The sequence below is a fragment of the Denticeps clupeoides genome, chromosome 13 (assembly GCF_900700375.1).
Source record: "Denticeps clupeoides chromosome 13, fDenClu1.1, whole genome shotgun sequence".
Lineage (NCBI taxonomy): Eukaryota > Metazoa > Chordata > Actinopteri > Clupeiformes > Denticipitidae > Denticeps > Denticeps clupeoides.
Genome location: NC_041719.1, coordinates 12,270,730 through 12,288,284, shown reverse-complemented (window position 1 = coordinate 12,288,284; position 17,555 = coordinate 12,270,730). Strand labels below are relative to the sequence as shown.

At 46.9% G+C, this 17,555-nt stretch overlaps 1 protein-coding gene across 2 annotated transcripts in view; it reads right to left on the bottom strand.

The window, feature by feature from the left end:
• fbn2b (fibrillin 2b) overlaps nucleotides 1-17,555 on the bottom strand; it is a 43,021-nt gene that overhangs the window by 7,740 nt on the left and 17,726 nt on the right. For both annotated transcript variants that reach the window (XR_003751728.1, XM_029001402.1), the window contains exons 9-49: nucleotides 16,694-16,819; nucleotides 14,383-14,535; nucleotides 13,015-13,209; nucleotides 12,779-12,916; nucleotides 11,776-11,895; nucleotides 11,498-11,623; nucleotides 11,240-11,362; nucleotides 10,877-11,152; nucleotides 10,659-10,712; nucleotides 10,398-10,523; nucleotides 9,738-9,863; nucleotides 9,444-9,563; nucleotides 8,697-8,834; nucleotides 8,043-8,093; nucleotides 7,829-7,954; nucleotides 7,523-7,750; nucleotides 6,690-6,815; nucleotides 6,411-6,539; nucleotides 5,966-6,091; nucleotides 5,766-5,891; nucleotides 5,505-5,627; nucleotides 5,294-5,419; nucleotides 5,080-5,205; nucleotides 4,733-4,855; nucleotides 4,518-4,640; nucleotides 4,323-4,448; nucleotides 4,123-4,245; nucleotides 3,738-3,860; nucleotides 3,476-3,637; nucleotides 3,184-3,252; nucleotides 2,791-2,916; nucleotides 2,571-2,696; nucleotides 2,326-2,475; nucleotides 2,167-2,238; nucleotides 1,873-1,998; nucleotides 1,535-1,660; nucleotides 1,238-1,363; nucleotides 1,015-1,131; nucleotides 665-793; nucleotides 409-528; nucleotides 1-126 (exon numbers count right to left, since the gene is read on the bottom strand). Coding sequence is in view for 1 of the 2 variants with exons in the window: in XM_029001402.1 (XP_028857235.1) it covers nucleotides 1-126; nucleotides 409-528; nucleotides 665-793; nucleotides 1,015-1,131; nucleotides 1,238-1,363; nucleotides 1,535-1,660; nucleotides 1,873-1,998; nucleotides 2,167-2,238; nucleotides 2,326-2,475; nucleotides 2,571-2,696; nucleotides 2,791-2,916; nucleotides 3,184-3,252; nucleotides 3,476-3,637; nucleotides 3,738-3,860; nucleotides 4,123-4,245; nucleotides 4,323-4,448; nucleotides 4,518-4,640; nucleotides 4,733-4,855; nucleotides 5,080-5,205; nucleotides 5,294-5,419; nucleotides 5,505-5,627; nucleotides 5,766-5,891; nucleotides 5,966-6,091; nucleotides 6,411-6,539; nucleotides 6,690-6,815; nucleotides 7,523-7,750; nucleotides 7,829-7,954; nucleotides 8,043-8,093; nucleotides 8,697-8,834; nucleotides 9,444-9,563; nucleotides 9,738-9,863; nucleotides 10,398-10,523; nucleotides 10,659-10,712; nucleotides 10,877-11,152; nucleotides 11,240-11,362; nucleotides 11,498-11,623; nucleotides 11,776-11,895; nucleotides 12,779-12,916; nucleotides 13,015-13,209; nucleotides 14,383-14,535; nucleotides 16,694-16,819 (5,301 nt within the window). In the remaining variant the exon portion in view is untranslated. The remainder of the gene's footprint in view (nucleotides 127-408; nucleotides 529-664; nucleotides 794-1,014; nucleotides 1,132-1,237; nucleotides 1,364-1,534; nucleotides 1,661-1,872; nucleotides 1,999-2,166; nucleotides 2,239-2,325; nucleotides 2,476-2,570; nucleotides 2,697-2,790; nucleotides 2,917-3,183; nucleotides 3,253-3,475; nucleotides 3,638-3,737; nucleotides 3,861-4,122; nucleotides 4,246-4,322; nucleotides 4,449-4,517; nucleotides 4,641-4,732; nucleotides 4,856-5,079; nucleotides 5,206-5,293; nucleotides 5,420-5,504; nucleotides 5,628-5,765; nucleotides 5,892-5,965; nucleotides 6,092-6,410; nucleotides 6,540-6,689; nucleotides 6,816-7,522; nucleotides 7,751-7,828; nucleotides 7,955-8,042; nucleotides 8,094-8,696; nucleotides 8,835-9,443; nucleotides 9,564-9,737; nucleotides 9,864-10,397; nucleotides 10,524-10,658; nucleotides 10,713-10,876; nucleotides 11,153-11,239; nucleotides 11,363-11,497; nucleotides 11,624-11,775; nucleotides 11,896-12,778; nucleotides 12,917-13,014; nucleotides 13,210-14,382; nucleotides 14,536-16,693; nucleotides 16,820-17,555) is intronic.

Below are 17,555 nucleotides of genomic sequence, written 5' to 3'. Positions count from 1 at the left end.
CAAAGCAGCGGCGGCCATTGTCTGACAGCACAAAGCCTGGAGGACAGACACACTGGAAGCTGCCAGCTGTGTTTGTGCATGTACCAAATTGGCAGAGGTTGGGCTCCGCCTCACACTCATTGATGTCTATGAGCAAACAAGAAGGACCTGGTTGAGCAGTGGACAGGGAGGAAGTAGAGACCCACAGTGCCTGATGGCTGGAGGTCACCTTATGGCTCAAACAGTCAGACATGGGTGTCTGCTGAGAGGCAGCGCTTGTCAAAAGACATTCTGCATGAGAGCGGTGGCACAGATCTGTCACTGTGTGTCTGCTCTAATCATATTGCCTGGAAATCGTATTGTGTTTCGGTTTTCCTCGTCCGCATTAATGTTTGATGGACTGAGTGCAAATACGTGTGGGAATCTCACCGATGCACTGGTCATTGTGCACAGAGTATCCTGGTGGACAGATGCAGCGGAAGGTGCCTTCCATGTTCTGACAGGTGCCAGGCGAACAGGTCCCAGGGAAGCTCACACACTCATTAATGTCTAAGCAAATTAAGAGTTGACCACATTAAATTGTTGAAAAAAGTTAACAGATTACGCAAATAAAGTTGGAAAATATGATCTAGCAATTTTGCTCTACATGCATAGTAATGTATTCACTAAGGTTGTTCAAACTCACCAATGCAGTTCTTGCCATCAGGTGTACTCTCATAGCCATCCGAACACAGGCACTGGAAGGAGCCCAGGCTGTTGAAACACTGGCCGTTCCTGCAGACCTGGCCGACCTGGGTTATGCACTCATCAATGTCTGCATCGCAGCGGCAAAGAGAGTCCCAGGCACAGAGAGAAATCAGCTTCAATCAGAACAATCAGCTTCACTCCAGCACCCAATTCATCTCTCTACGCAGTGGCTACATGCTAAATAAAATGACTAATGACTGTGCGTGCAAGCACAAACCCTCACCAGGCCTTTTCTCCTACCCACCGAGTTGCCATGCTAGTTCAGTTTTTTTCATAAAGCACCCTCACCCATGCAGTCATTGTTGTGCGTCAGCTCAAATCCAGGGAAACACAGGCAGTTGTAGGAGCCCACGGTGTTCTTACAAGTCCCATTTCCACAGGGCTGCCTGTCGCATTCATCAATGTCTGAGAAACAGAGCAGCAGAGGTGAGATCGATTTGGACCTGGAGGCTTCGCTCACATCTGTCATCCTTGCGAGCGCTTTTCAGCCACTGACAAGTGAGCTACTCACCCATACACATGGTCTGGTCAGCGGTGGCCTTGAAGCCGTTGTGGCAGAGGCAGCGGTAGCTTCCCTGCGTGTCGATGCACTCGCCGTGACTGCAGACGTTGGGGATCTCCTGACATTCATTGCGGTCTAAGGACAGAAATGGTCTGAGGATCAGTATGAGAAGCAGCGCACAAGAAAAATAAAAGGGGGACTATTTTCAACTCATTATTAGCATAAATAAGATGTTTGACAGTAAAATCTGCCAGTGAAGTGCACTGGGGCTTTAATTTACAACTTTTATTAAACTGTGTAACTCACCCACACAAGCTCCACTGGGGGAAAGCTTAAATCCGGGCGAGCATTCACAGCGGTAGTTCCCAGGAATGTTGATGCAGTTGGCATTGCGCTGGCACAAGTTGTCTCCGCTATTGCACTCGTCAATATCTGGAGAAAGCGAGTGAGCAATCAGTGAAATGAACCTCAGACGCCTTGAGAAGAATCACTGTAGGGCAACGCAGGAGCAGCTGGCCCCCGTCCCAAAAGCACGACGGAGACTCCTGGCAGCTGGTACAGGCTCCCGGGAGAACAGCCTCCTTCTGTTTTTACCAGCGGACGGAGGGTAAAAGGCCAGGGAGTTCGGCTGGGTGCTACTGTACCTTCACAGATCAGCAGGATGTTGTTGTAGCTGAAGCCCATGGGACATTCACATCGGAAGCTTCCAATCTGGTTGATGCACACTCCATTTGCACAGATACCAGGGATCTCACGACACTCATCAATATCTGGCAAACAAGGAAAACATTCCAGAATTTTTAAACAGGAACAGGAAGACAGGAAAAGTGCTCAAGAATCAGTCTTAACTCTATATCCTCTCTATAACATATTCATTATATTCCAACATATTCATCAAATTCACTCATCATTGATAACAGCCGTTTTGCATTGTTTACCAATTGGTTTTCCTGTGTGGATGTCGATTATGAATCCTGGAGCCTGATAGCCACATAACAACTGGTACTCGGCTGCGGAAAGAAAGGCACAGCATGATGAGCTCCTGGTACAGACGGGTTTTCCGAGAGCTGAGCAGGTGCCAGCGGTCCTTCACTCACAGGTAGCCGGGGTGGGACAAGCCTCGCAGGGCTTGTTCCAGGCCTTCCCAACATTGTAGGCACAGCAGCACATTTTCTTGGTCATGTTGAAGGAGAGCTCATTCTCACAGGTGTCATTAAAGTTGCGATAGCACACGCTCTTCCTCATGTCTGCACCACAAAGAGAGACGGCGAACAAATAGGTCTTTATTGAGCTCGTAATTAAACAAAGATCAAACTTTTTTTCTTAAGGCATATTTTCTTACCCATGCAGTTGTTGCCGCCATTAACCTGCATGTATTCAGGTGGACAGACACAAGTGTAGTTGCCCAGAGTGTTGTAGCAAGTACCAGGACCGCAGATACCAATATGCGCTGTGCACTCATCAATGTCTAAAGGTAAGAAAGAACAGTTCTGTACATTGGTCTGATCTGAAAGCAATACATTCAGTCACACAAGCGCGCCTTTTTAAAAACACGTCCTCACCTTCGCAGATGCGTGTCTCCTCATTCAGGTAGTATCCAGCAGGACATTCACACTGGAAGCTCCCGAAAGTGTTGACGCAGTTGCCCCCTTGGCACAGTCCTGGCAGCTCCTGGCATTCGTCTATATCTGTGTACCAGACATCGGCCTTAATTCATTTTCTCCACAGCCCAGACCTTTGAGTGCCTTCATGAGATTAATGCTGAAAAAGCCGGTCGTAGTGTGCCCTGGCAGTAGCAGGCAGACTCCTGCTATTCATCTACATCAGTGTCCGATGCAGAGAGGAAAACATGGGTCTACATTGCTTTTATGCCAGGGTAAACTACACAAGCGAATGTGGAGGAAAATACCCCCCGTGTTGCCCTGGCTAAGTAAAATTGAGCCTGGTCTCCTTACCCTCCAGAATAACAGTAATGGGGTTTGGCCGGAAGCCTTCACCTCCTGGGCAAAGAGTTTTATACTCAGCTAAAAAGGAGAAAACATGGTAGTCGGTTAGTCTGGATCCCATAATTAAGTAATCATATGGTAATATGATGAAATGGCGTCATATATCAATTTCATTTATGAGCAATCAGTTGCCTTAATGGTGCATTAATATGAAATTCAGAGTGAAGTGTCAACAACTTTGAATGCCGATCAACTAATCAGACGTCATAACTGAAACTACTGCTTCAAAAGCATAACGTACTTGAATTGACTGGTGGGCACAGTTCACAGGGGTTGCCCCACGCCCCTCCCAGTGAGCAGCAGCAGGAAGCCCTGGTAACACCCACGCCGATCTCGGCACTGCAGGATATGCCTCCGTCCCCTCGGGCCAGTGTGTCCAGGAAGCAGTTGCCAACTCGAATGTCTGTGGTTGAACACAAATTCAGGGATTCATCCAGCACTTGAATTTCCCTTTTAAGAGAAGATGTTGAGTGAGAACTGAATTGCAGCAGAACAATACTGACCCACACAGCCCACTCCGGTTGGGTTCAGCTCAAAATCGGGAGGACAGTTGCAGAGGTAGCTGCCAGGCATGTTGACACAAAGGCCATTGATGCAGTTCACGGGATCAGCACATTCGTTCACATCTGTGATGCAGAAGAGGAGAAATGAAAACAGGCAGGTGGGCAAGGTGGTCCTGACATCATATTGCTCTACACGCTGTGGGGATGAGGCGATAATGGGATGCTAGTGTATGTTGTTTAGTCTCACTGGGACCATGTTCATTTCCTCCCAAACACATCCACTGTGCAGTTCTGTGCGTGTGGTCCCATCTTAACTGAAAGCTGACTAAAAATCCGACTGTTTCACGGGTCAAGAGTGCAGACAAGATAGGTCACTGTTTCTCACCAGTGCAGTTGCCTCCCCTGTGGTCCAGCTCGTACCCATCATCACAGACACAGCGGAACATCCCTGGTAAATTCTGGCACGTTCCAAATATGCAGATATTCTGGAAATTGCACTCATCGATATCTGAGGGAAGAGAGTCAAGGTATGTCGATGAACGAGCCTCTGAAGTTTGAGGGACGCAGGAAGTCCAGCAGCTGTACCTTGGCAAGCCCTGCTGTCCTCTGTTGGGGTGAAGCCCATGTCGCACTCGCAGCGGTAGCCTCCTGGTGCATTCAGGCACTGGCCGTTCTCGCAGAGGTTCACGTTGTCGGCGCACTCATCCATGTCTGCACACGACCATTAAACGTCACGGAGGCCCGGACACCACCACGTCCACTCCCTAGACAACCTCTCACCTGAGCAGGAGAAGCCGTCCCCGTTGAAGCCCTCCTTGCAGGTGCAGCGGTACGATCCTGGTGTGTTCACACAGTTAGCGTTGGGGTTGCAGTTGTGCTCTTCAGTCGCACACTCGTCCAAATCTGAGGAGACAAGTTTAAAATGCGAGCCCTTGCTTAGCCTCTGAATGCCGTGTAAAGATAAAATATGTGAGGCTGCGCACGTGTCCACTCACCAACGCACTTGATACCATCGCCCACCCAACCATCGCGACAGCGGCACTTGAAGCTTCCAGGAACGTTTACGCAGGCGGCATGCATATCACAGATGTGGGCGTCAATCTCACACTCATCAATATCTAGAGAATGACAGAATGCAGGTGAAACATTAATCAGCTGTTGCTATCCTTTTCATCCAAAACATGCTGTCAAAACTGAGACTTTCATCTTTCATAACATGACGCACACAACTAAATTTGCCCACTATGTTTGATCCATTATCCTTTTTTTGAGGCGTGGGCAGCCAGTAAAGTCCACTTCCTTACCCGCCAGGCCACCGCTGCCCCAGCGCTGAGCCCTGTACCTGTGCATCCTGTAGAGCCCTTCTTCACAAAGTATCCCAGCTGGCAGTGGCAGATGAACGAGCCCTTGGTGTTCTCACAGTCCCCGTGTAGACAGATGTTAGGGTTCAAACTGCACTCGTCAACATCTGCACACACACACACACACACACACGGTCTGGGTCAGTCATAGTAAAGACTGGCCGGTACAGCAATGCCTGGGCAGGGTTAACGCACCGATACAGGTTCTCATGTCCACAGAGGCCATGAAGCCGTCAAAGCACAGGCAGCGGTACTCTCCCGGGATGTTGGAACACTGGCCACCATCGCAGATGTCAGGCGTGTCTTCACACTCGTCGATATCTAGCGCGGGACAGCGAGGGACAGAGCGTCGAGGGTTTGTACGAGAACGCGTGTTTGCGTGTGTGCTCGTGTGTGTTCTCGTTACCTGCACAGGTCCTCAGGTCCGGCATCAGAGCGTAGCCCTCACTGCAGCTGCACTCGTAGCTGCCCTCAGAGTTTGTGCAGTGCGTGTCACAGCCTCCGTTCATGATGGTGCACTCATCAACGTCTGCAACAGCGTGCATGAGAAATGAACAAAATGTCCACACCCGGGCCTTGCCACCAAGTGATCGATGATCCGCTCTAAATGGAAATGAATGTACATGCGATGTACAGCAGCGTAATGGGGCACCGTCAACGTACTCACCCACACAGCCCTGTCTGTCAGGGGTAACCTGGTATCCGGTATCACAGGAGCACTGGTAGGTGCCCACCATGTTCACACAGTGCCCATTCTTACACAGGTTATCGCTCAGCTGGCACTCGTTCACATCTGCGGAATACGAAAAGCATGAATCACGCCGAGCTTCATCCGGGAGAAACGAGCTTCTAGGAACGTGTAAGTACCTTCACAGGCAGAGTCCTCTGGACTGAGCTGGTGGCCGGGGGGGCATTCACATTCGTAGCTGCCCTCGGTGTTGAGACAGGCGCCACCCCGGCACAACAGCGGGTCTCTTTCACACTCATCCACGTCTGTAACAAGCACAAAAAAACTGTTTTATAAAGATGTTTAGTTATTTATGATTTAAGAAAAAAAAACAAAAGAATCATGTGACAAAGACATGCACATCTACCTTACTTCAGGAAAGCAGAAGAACAACCAAAACAAGCGAAGGAGCATTTATCAGACACCCTTATCCAGAGTGACTTACAATCAGACATTACAGGGACAGTCACCCTGTGTCTTGCTCAGGGACACAATGGTAGTAGGTGGGGTTTGAACCTGGGACTTCATAGGCCACTCCCACCCAGTGATTATAAGAGGAGAACAGTGATGTGACATCTCACTCACCCATGCAGTTCTTCATCATCATGAAGCCGCTCTCGTAGCCCTCAAAGCACTCACAGTCGAAGCTGCCCGGTGTGTTCACGCAGGTGCCATGACCGCACAGGTCCGGGGAGATGTGGCACTCATCAATGTCTGTTGTCCCCCCCCAAAATGAAGTCAAGTCATTGCAGTCAGCACAAAGGAAGGTTATTGTGAGGACAATGCACTTCATCACTCAGGCGTGTTTACTGAGATTTACGAGGCCGGTTGGGAAAGCACTCGGGAATGGTCCCAGCCACTCACCTGTGCAGTTCCTCTCCTCCATGGTGAGGGCAAAGCCACTGTTGCAGCGACACTTGAAGCTGCCGATGGTGTTTCTGCAGGTGCCGTAGGTGCACAGGCCCTTGAAGACCTTACATTCGTTCACATCTGGACGACCAGACAGATGTAGTCAATGATGACATCAGCTACATTACTGTACTTACTATGTATATCATACATGTGTATAGCTCAACTTTTAAACTTATTATAGTGCAATGGTGTGTACATTATGATGGAGAAATTCCCAGAAATCACTGAAAAAACCATATCGCCTAGCGGTTAAGGAACCGGCCCTGTAATCAGAAGGTTGCCGGTTCGAATCCCGATCCGCCAAGGTGCCACTGAGGTGCCACTGAGGAAAGCACTGCTCCCCGGGCACCTGTCATGGCCGCCCACTGCTCACTCAGGGTGATGGGTTAAATGCAGAGGGCAAAATTTTACTTTGCACAAAACCACTTTGCACAAAATGACTCTGCGCTTTTTAGGTCCTTACTGCTCTTTCTTTATGGCTCTTTCTCTCTTTCTTTAAACATTGTAAAAACTGTAACTCATTTGCACACCTTCACCCTACCAGTTACACATATTTTATGTTAAAGACGTAAAAGTGTAATACTTGGTTATGTTTGCAATATTTGCATATTGGTTAATTGTTTACTTGCAACATTTGCAATACTGTGGTCTGTAGCAGTTGCAGAAAGCATTTCACTGCACATCATACCGTGTATGACTGTGTATGTGACAAATAAAATTTGAATTTGATATCGGTATGTAGCCGATGTTTGTTTTCGTGTGCCATGAAGGTTTTGCATTTGCACCTTTGTAGAAGGGTCTCCCGGTCAAAATGTCTCCACGGTTGGCGAAACCAGGTCCTCGTGGGCAGATGGCTTTGTACTCCTCTGTGCCAGGTTTGGGACACGCCTCACAGTCCACGCCCCAGGCCGCGCCCACTGAGCAGCAGCACATGTCCACGCGGTATTTCCCTGGTAACGGCTCACCACACTCGTCCTCGTCCCACTTCATGTAGCACTGCTCGCTACGTACGTCTGCAGGCGGTGGTGACACGTACTTTACACACGTTATCCTTTAAATAACGCCTGTCTTTATGCTTAAAGACCTCTTACCAACGCATGTGCGTCCACCGCCGTCCAGTGTCAGACCCTGGGGACACTCGCAACGGAAGGACCCCTGAGTGTTCACACACAGCCCATTGGTGCACACGCCAGGGAACACCTCACACTCGTTCACGTCTGAAAAAAGGAGTGAATGCCATTGTTAACTGGGTTTGAGGGGGCTGTTGAAGTCCGGGAGAAGTAGATGAAGCGAGTGCGGCTGTACCTTCACACACCAGTCCCTTCATACGAGCAAAACCCTTGGGGCAGGCAGTGTCTGCAGAGAGAAGGACAAGTGTCCATGTTACCACACTCTGTAAAGGCTCTGTAAAGTAGCCCCTGTGAAATGTAACGCAAAATATTCAACCACTACTTTCATTTTAATGCTGACAGGAATGGTCTGATCTGCGGAAACCCTGCCGTGCGTCCTGTGCTCTCGCAGAAAAACTAATGTCCCGTGCTGCAAGTAGGCATGGTTTCATGCAGGTGATGCGACTTTGTCCTTTTCACGAGGAACAGATATTTCTGCGGCAGGCCGGTATAACCAAAAAATCTCCCCCGTTGGCCACATTTACATCGCATACAGATTTTTTCACAGTTTACCTTGGTAAACATCAATTCTTACTTAAAGGACTTGCTGGAGTGTATATATGTATACAGTAATATAATGCAAGATTAATCTGTTGTATAACATGTGTGAAGAATACAGCAGAAAACATCAACAGAATACCTCTGAAATGCCTATTAACCCAAAAAGCCTCATCCATCATGGACTGAATCCCGCATTAATGTGCATGGAGTGTTTGGAAAGTGTGTGCATGTGTGTGGGCATGCACTGGTTTGTATAAGAGAGTGCGTCTGCTTGCATTTAAACACTGACCTATCTCACAGCGTTCGCAAGGGCTGCCCCATGCGGCTCCTAGGGTGGAGCAGCACTCAGACTTCAGCGTGGCTCCGTTGATGTTGACCTCACAGCGGCCGTCCTGAATGTTCAGCCAACACGTCCCCTTCATGCTGTCTGCGGAGACAAGCAGGCAGACACACTCACTCACTCACTCACGCTTACACAAACACAAGGAAGCCCCACTGGGCTCATTACATTAAGGCAAATGACAAATGACTCCAGCACATATAAAAATCCCATCCTGAGTACACACTCTCCACAAAATGGAAAAGAGAAGCTGTTTATTCAGAAGCAGCAGGAGATGATATGTGCCACTACATGTAGGCGGGATGCATGCGCCATCAATTTTAATCACAGTGCTATGAATTCCTTGTGGACTTATTGCTTGGCAGTAAAAAAACAGTCAGGAGAACAGGAAAACAATGATGGCGTCTACGAGCCAAATGAATGGTGGAACCAAAATGAAATGTACATTAATGTCACGGCGTGGTTGCCTGAAACTGGTGGACCCACGTGGTGTTTATCTAATGACTCATCAGACAGTGTGGAGATTCCATCTGCAGATGAATGGCGAGACGTCTCTGGGTGAGCTGCCAAGCCTCCCATCAGCCCGTGTTTATATAGCGTAAACCTCTGTGAACTTACAATGTCTGGCAGGCGGCCGACTTTCCCAACTTTGCTGCGCTAAAATGGTAAAAAAAACGTTGGGCGACCATCTCTTACCCACGCAGATGGTGTTGGTCGAGTCCAGCTTGCTGCCGTGGGAACACTCGCAGTCAAAAGATCCGATCAAATTGCGACAGATACCATTGACACAAGGGCTGGATTCGCACTCATTAATATCTGCAATGCAGAATCAAGTGTGACGGTCAAACATCTGGTTCCTGAATTTCAGTCATCATAAATTTCAGGATGAGGGGAGTACAAATTTAGAAATGCAAATGGACAGTAAAAGAGCAAGGCGGTTCATGCTCCGTTAACGAATCGCAGTTAAGAGTGAATCTACTTGAAAGTCACCTTCGCAGGTCTCAGAGTCGGACTTAAAGACGAAGCCCTTGGGACAGGAGCATGTGTAGCTGCCAGGGGTGTTTCTGCACAGCCCGTTATCACACAGCAGCCGGTTGACCTGGCATTCATTAATATCTGTGGGTAAAACGTTCCTTTATTAGTGTGAAAGTAACTTGACGGCCTTAACAATTTTTCACAAGCTGTGTCTTAGATGGAAATTGCTTCATTTACATTAAATGTATGCCATTTACCAGACGCCCTTATCCAGAGCAACTTACAATCAGTAGTTACAGGGACAGTCCCCCCCTGGAGAGATTCAAGTTAGGAATCTCAAACAGTATTTAATTGGAACTCTACAGATGTCTTATGAGGCATCTGTCCAAAATGTATAAAAAATACTAGGAAAGCACTAGAAGTGCAAAATATCTAGAAATACCTAAGAATAACAAGCATGGAAAACTGCAGATGGCAGAAGGCTCCTCTTTATGAGTAACCACTCCTTTATGAAGCTAAAACAAACGATTGTGGTACCAAACATGAAACTAGGCTGCAAATTATGTGGTCAAGTTCAACCAAATCCACCCAAAATGTGTGCTTAATGTCCAAAAGGGCAGTTTTTAGAATAGCTGCTTCAGTCCCACACGCCTGCAGATGGTGGAGGATACTCACCCACACAGTTTTTACCGGTGGTGTCTGACTCGTAGCCAATGTTGCAGATGCAGCGATAGCTTCCACGCAGGTTCTCACACATGCCATTAGGACAGATGTCAGGATCTAGGGCACACTCGTTGATATCTGAAGCACAATTGCATGGTATTAATCATGGTATCATGTTTTCGGATCATTTCTCACTTAATTCAGATTTCCATTTTTTTTAGAGGTTGGAAGTGGAGATAGTGCAAGGAGATGTAGAGATACAGCAGTGCTCACCTCGGCCATCGGTTGTGATCCCAATCCCACTGCTGCACACTGCCTGGAACTCCGCTAAAGAAAATCATCAGTGATGAAAAGGCAAAAAAAAAACGCAACAGTTCAGCTTTCGAATGTATTAACTAATACCTGAGAATTTATAAATGCATATGTACCATCACATCAATGCAATATATTTGGAAAATTTTTTTATTGGAAATTCAGAAGTCTGAAAGTACCAGAGTTACGAGCAGGGCAAGGCTTGCAGGGTTCCCCAAATCCAAATTCAGCATTGGCACAACAGCACTCAGACTTCGTGACGGCTCCGGGGAAGGGGCGGGAGCAGGTGCCCATCTTGATGGCGCCATAGCAGGTGCTGCGCATGTGGGTGTCCACGCAGACGCGGCCGTCCACACCGATGGCCAGACCCGGTGGGCATTCGCAGCGGAAGGACCCTTCTGAGTTAATGCAGCGGCCGTTCATACAGATGCCCGATGTCTGGCACTCATCAATGTCTGTGGGTTTGGTACATTTAGGGTTTGGTATGGTACATGTTTTCCCATAGTCTCATAAAGAGAAATATTTATTACACAATAACATACCAGTACAGTAACGTCCATTTGGTGCCAGTGCAAAACCTGGTTTACAGATACACTTAAAGCTGCCGTCTTCATTAATGCACATTCCATTGAGACACATGTTTGTTGTTGCACATTCATCATGGTCTGAAAAAACGAGAAAACATTTTTCAATGAGAAATCAATTTTTTTCAAACTACCCAGATTATAAACTACCCAGATTATAGTTTTTCAAACTACCCAGATTCAAACTACCCAGATTGCTTAGGGCTGTCAACTCACCTATGCAGTTTTTACCATCTGGAGTGGTTTCAAAGCCAGCATTACAGATGCACTGGAAGCTGCCATCAGTATTAACACAGCGTCCGTTTCGGCACATAAGTCCGTTATGGATACACTCATCAATGTCTGCGCAAGGTCAGGAGGGGCAAAGAAAAATATAAATGCATGTCAGAACTGTCAGTCTTACACAACACCTATATTATATATGAAAAGCTTCAGCGTTTCATCACTATAGTCACTGGAAACTGGAAAATTCCAATAGCTTGAAAATAACATACCAATGCAGGTCTGCTTGGTGGGGGTGCTCTGGTAGCCTTCATGACAGGCACAGTAGTATGATCCGGGTGTGTTAACACAGTCCCCGTTCACACATGGGCTGCTGTTACATTCATCCACATCTGAAGGAAAGCAAGTTAAATACAGTTAAAACAGGAAGTGGACTGGACATGTTCGGGATCTGCCGACTTGATGAAGAACCTGCTGTTATCAGTCTTCAGGTGGCAGCAGAGGCCTTAGAATTTTCTAAAGCCGCATGCTAGAAGAAGGCCTTTTCCTTGCATGGCAGCAGATGACTGCACTTGTACTGTTTTTCGATCGGACAAAACATGCTGAGAAACCATAATACTGAGATACTGGTCTGAGATCATCGTCAATGTAAAAATGCCTAATTGATTCCTAATTTAGAGATATACAGGACAAAAATGAACTGGAAGACTTTAAAACAGGGAAAAATAGCTTACTAATTAACTATATATATTTATCCATGTGTGTTCATTCATAGTTTTGATGCCTTCAGTGAGAATCTATCAATGTAAATGGTCATGAATGTAAAGAAAACACATTGAATGAGAAGGTGTGTCCAAACTTTTGGTCTGTACTGTATATATATATATAGGTATCATTTTAAAGACTGCTTGTAGTCATGGAGAAAACACAATAGTGAACACAATACTTTACCCTCCTCATTAGTGTACAATGCTGCTTTCAGCCAATCTCTATGATGCAGGCTTCCGTTATGGGAACCCAGACGTGTGAAAAGGGCCCATTGTTTCCTTCGTGCGTTCTCGAGTTTTACATTATTACATTTCCTGTTCCCAGAGCATTCACTCCAGCACTCGAGCACTTAATGCAGTTAATGCTTGATATGCCATAACATGAATATGTTCCTTTCGAATCTGTTCTCCCCTGATGGCTTGAGCAGTTTGTTGTCTTTGATCAGGTAAAGGTAGACATCAGAAATATGAATAAGTGGCTCATGTGTTGTGAATGGCAGGGTCTTACCTATGCACTCCCCACGGACGTCTTGTTTGAAGCCCATGTTGCACTCACAGCGGTAGCTTGCATGTGTAGGGATGCATCGCCCATTCAGGCACAGGTTGGTGAAGTGCTTGCACACATCGATGGTCTCATTCAGGGTTTCTAGCCCCAAGGAAAGACACGTCAAGGCACACTTTTCTTCACAGACCCGTAATTCAGCAGCATCAGGATGAGCACGAGATTCTAACACAAAAACTCACCTATGTTTGTTTTAGGAACACCGTTCCCTCCTATTCCACCTCCAAATATCCCATTGCCTCCATTACCATAACTGCCGCCGCCATTTCCATTGGGGTTGAGTTTGTAACCATAGCTGAAGCCCCCGCCTCCCCCAGGGAATCCGCCGTTGCCTGTTCCATGTGGAACCCCCTCAATGCACAGCCGCCTGTACTCATCTGTTGAGAAGGAGGGAGCGTTACTACACTGAAAAAATTGAAATCTAAAACTAAAACCTTTAAAATTAAAAGTAATCTGTCACACATAATAACAAACCTGCTGTATTTAGCACTATAGTTCAATAATTTTTTTTTTTTTTTACTCATAAGCCTACATTAGAAACTACTGTAATGAGAAAAGACACATTAAATAAACAACAGCTACGGTTTACTTTTTTTTCTGTGTATCCAAACGCTGTAAAAAGTGAAGACGGGCTAAACCTAAAAAAACCAAGTAATCTGTTACACCAAATATTTTAGCATTGCCATAATGTAAATAAACCAACCAAACCTGCTATAATCTGTTTATTACCATAAACATAAAATGCTATATTACGTATTAAATATATATATTATATATGAAATATTAGGTGTGGCAGATTACTTTATTTTTTTAAGCTTTTTCAGTGTACACACCTCAACAGGGAAAGCACTTCCATCTTGGCTCAGCAGTGCATTTTCTCATTGTGTGCAGACGTATTAGAATCTATATAATAGCAGTAACTGATCTCTGGCACGCACACACATGCACGTGTGTGTGAGTGTGTGTGTGTGTGTGTGTGTGTGTGAGAATCTCGAGGCTTTACTGAAGAGACTAAAGCTGTAATGTTTGTTCCTCCTGGCATCTTTCTTAAACGCCTCCAGGGAGGTCAATGGTGATTGTTAAAAGGTATGACATCACTTCTTCTGAGCGTGACCTTTGCCCCCCCATAGTCGGTGGTCCAACGGGACTGGGCAGGCGCACAGGCTACAATGACACAGCCATCAGAAATTCCTCACCACCTCACTGACCTGTGACGTCATTACGCTGTGCACAATTCCTTTACTTACGTCTCTGGGCTCATTAAACATTAAATAACTGTCATAAATTCACCACCATTAAGGTACTTTTGGCAGGAGATTTTCAGATGGAATTGCTGATACTCCTTTGTAGTTTTGGATAAACATCTATGGTAATCAGGCATTTTAAATGAAGAGATTGTCAGTGATTGTTTTATTTGTGTTATGACTACAGAGCCACCATTTCTTATCCAAACCCTTCCTGTAGTTCATCTTGCCGTTATGTATTTATTTATTGATGTATTCATTCGGACTGCAGTGTGGGACTGTGTTGACATATGCAGAAATTCTCACCGGATCCCCTGACGGGGCACATCTCGGGGATGTGGCCGGAGGCCCAGCAGCGGCCCGCGTCGCAGCAGCACTGCATTTTAGTGTACTGTGCACTCAGCTCGCCAGCACAGCGGCCGTTCGACAGCGCTGAGAAGCACGTGCCCACCCGCTGGTCTGTTAGTGGAAGGCAGAGAAAGCGAGTGAGAGAGGTCAGGTCAATAACATGACACGGGTCCTATACACACAAAAAGAATTCCATGCAGCCGTGGCTCAAATATGAACTCAAACATTCACGAGCACTGGTGTGTTTTAGAGAGGATGAGGGAGACGTCGGAAAACGTTCTTCTGTCTCAGTGTCTGTGGCCTGCAGAGCCACGCAGGGCCTTTTGAGGGTAGCCGAAAAGGAAGTGTATTTATGAGGTGGGAGCTGTAAAGGTTGTAAGGGCCTCTGAATAACGATAGGGATCCAAAGGGCCCTCTAAAAAGCGACTTGTTCGCTACAGTTCCCCCTGGCCAAGGTCAACGATCTGGGGAGGTTTTTTAAGAAAGAGAGTGCAGGAGTTTAGGAAAAGGAGGAGGGAGGGAGGGCGGGAACATACATACATACCGTATTTATAAAAGAGTCTAGGGATGGGGGAGCAAGTCGATTAACTTCGCTAATGAGCCGGCAGTCTGGAATTAATCAGCTCCATGTGGAGCAATCCTGGCCAATTATACAGCGCATGAGGAGCTGTGAGTCTGGATCTACCACCACTCACTCCGAATAGAGCCATACCCCCCCTCCTGCGGCCCAACTCGGGCAAAATGGGGGTGGGGTGGCTCGGGGTGGGAAAGGGAGAGTGGGAAGGGGGTTGAATAGGCGGTGACGGGGATGATGACTTAAATTAGAAACAGACCCTCGTGCACAAAATGCACGCTTTCTTTCTGAGGGCACTGGGGGATTTTTTTCTTCATGGAGCGACGGGGCATTAGGGCTGATTAGTGTCGGGCGCGACAGCTCCCTCCGGTACGTTTCTCCACGCTCTACAACATGGAGCCAGCACGGGGAGAAACCAGGCAAAAAAAAAAAAAAAACAGCTCTATCCACATTCCAAGGCCCCCTCCTGCTCACCTCTTCGCTTCCCAAACGGAGACATTTGGGGGGTGGGAGGCTGAAAAGGGGAGAATTTAATCAAGAAATCTGGGTCAGGTCAGAGGGAACGGGGGCTCCAACTCTATCGGCCAAAAGAAAAAAAAAACGATCCTTGTGTACAGTGAGTGGTTCCCACAAGCTGCGAGTGCAGGATATATGGTGGAAGTGTCCGTCTGTAAATAGGGCCGATATCCGCACTTACTTTTATTTGTTCCTGGGGACACAGCAGTTCACAGGGGTCACAGAAGACAGATGCGAGACCTCAATGAGAAATTAACACACGGGCAGTAGAGCGGGGGGCCAGATGAGGGTAGGTTGGGAATGCGAGGGTATTAATCTGTCCCTGAGAGTTGGGGGGTATCAGTATCAACAGTGCGCATCTCTGCCCTGGGTGAAGGAGGAGGGCCAAATGGCGTTGGCATGGGCTGCTGTTCCACGACAAAGGAGTCCACACTGGGGCTGAATCTCCCATCAATCACTGCTGCCCTGCCTGCAAATCGTGTCCTACATGCCTGTCCCCAATAAGCAGACAACCGCGCTCCCCCACCTAACCCTAAACAGCACAGGGGGATGTTTTTCTCTCTTCGCATTTGCACCCGGAGATGGAACACGGGCTCTTCCCTCGACCCCGTTTCTGGGTTGTCACGACAGTGTCAGGGTATTTTTCCCCTCCCAGTCTCTAAAAGGCTCCAGATGTGGTTATTCGCAAGCGTTTACCTTCTCACTAAACAATCTGCCAAGAGGCAACCCCAGCCCCGCTGTAAGACTGACAGAAGGCGTTATTTCATCACTCAATTTCAACCAAGAGCCAACAAACAAGCACAACCATGGAACAATGTAAGATACATGCTGTGCCAGAGCCAGCGACAAGGCGAATAAAAAACTTCAGCGCACAACTTTTCAATTAAAGTAATCAAGCTCACTGCCAGGAAATCTTTGAGCACACTTTCAGGATTCAGATCAGGCTGAAGGCCCCTTTCCAGAGTGGTCATAGAAGATCATTGGCATTAACATTAACACCTGGTTGTGTTTGGAGGCAGATGTCTTTGCTTAAGTGGTGAGTCACAGCTGTGGCTAAATGGTCGCACCCCTCTCGGCCAGGCCAGGCCAGGCCAGGCCACTGCCTGGGCATGCTCAGAATGCCCCAATGCCCTGCCTGGACAGGTGGACAGAGGAGGTGGTGGGCAGAGATGAACTTACCTACACATCTGGAACCGTCTGTGCTGGTGATGTAGCCACGGGGACAGGTGCAGACGTAGCTGCCTACAGTGTTTTTACATTCGCCTCCATCACACACGCCTGGAATTGTGCTGCACTCGTCAATGTCTAAAAGACATAAAAACAGACACACTAAATGAATTCACTCAAACCACTTAAACGCAAAAAAACTAAAAAAAAACAACTTTTCGTTATGTGCACAGTGCGCTTTGCTGTGTTTCACAATGATAGACAGATAAACCTTACAAGCAAATGGAAAGGAATTGTACCAGAGGATCATACCACTAGGGGGTGCTCCACAAGATTTGCACTAATTAAGAGGACAGTCATTAAATAATAAAAGCCTTTGTCAATAGTAGAGACTTAGTTCAAACTAATGAAAGATTTGCAAAATAATAGGGTTCAGAGATATTTTTCATTATAATAAGATTACATTTAGTATGTATTACATATATTATCTTCGCCCTGTCTGCAAATCAACAGAATAAACATTATAAAATAACATCAAATTCAATAACATTCTTAAAATATTTTTGTCGGAATATAATCCCTTTTGTGATTTTAACCCATCTGGTGATTTTTGACCAATATGTGAGTTGAGGACCGGTATTTGAGTGATGACATATCGTTCGGTGCGACAAAGCGTGTTGGGACAGACAAATTTTGTTCCTTTCAAACAAAGCTGTGCAGATGTGCTCAGCACACAAATGTACAATTAGTGTGATGTTAGCAGGCGGCTGGACCGTTTACACTGAGCAAGCGGCGTTGGGTTATTTAAGAGGTCCTGGTGGAATGTGTTTCCTCTCTGCACACCATGGTAGCACTTCATTAAATTGCAGCGCTG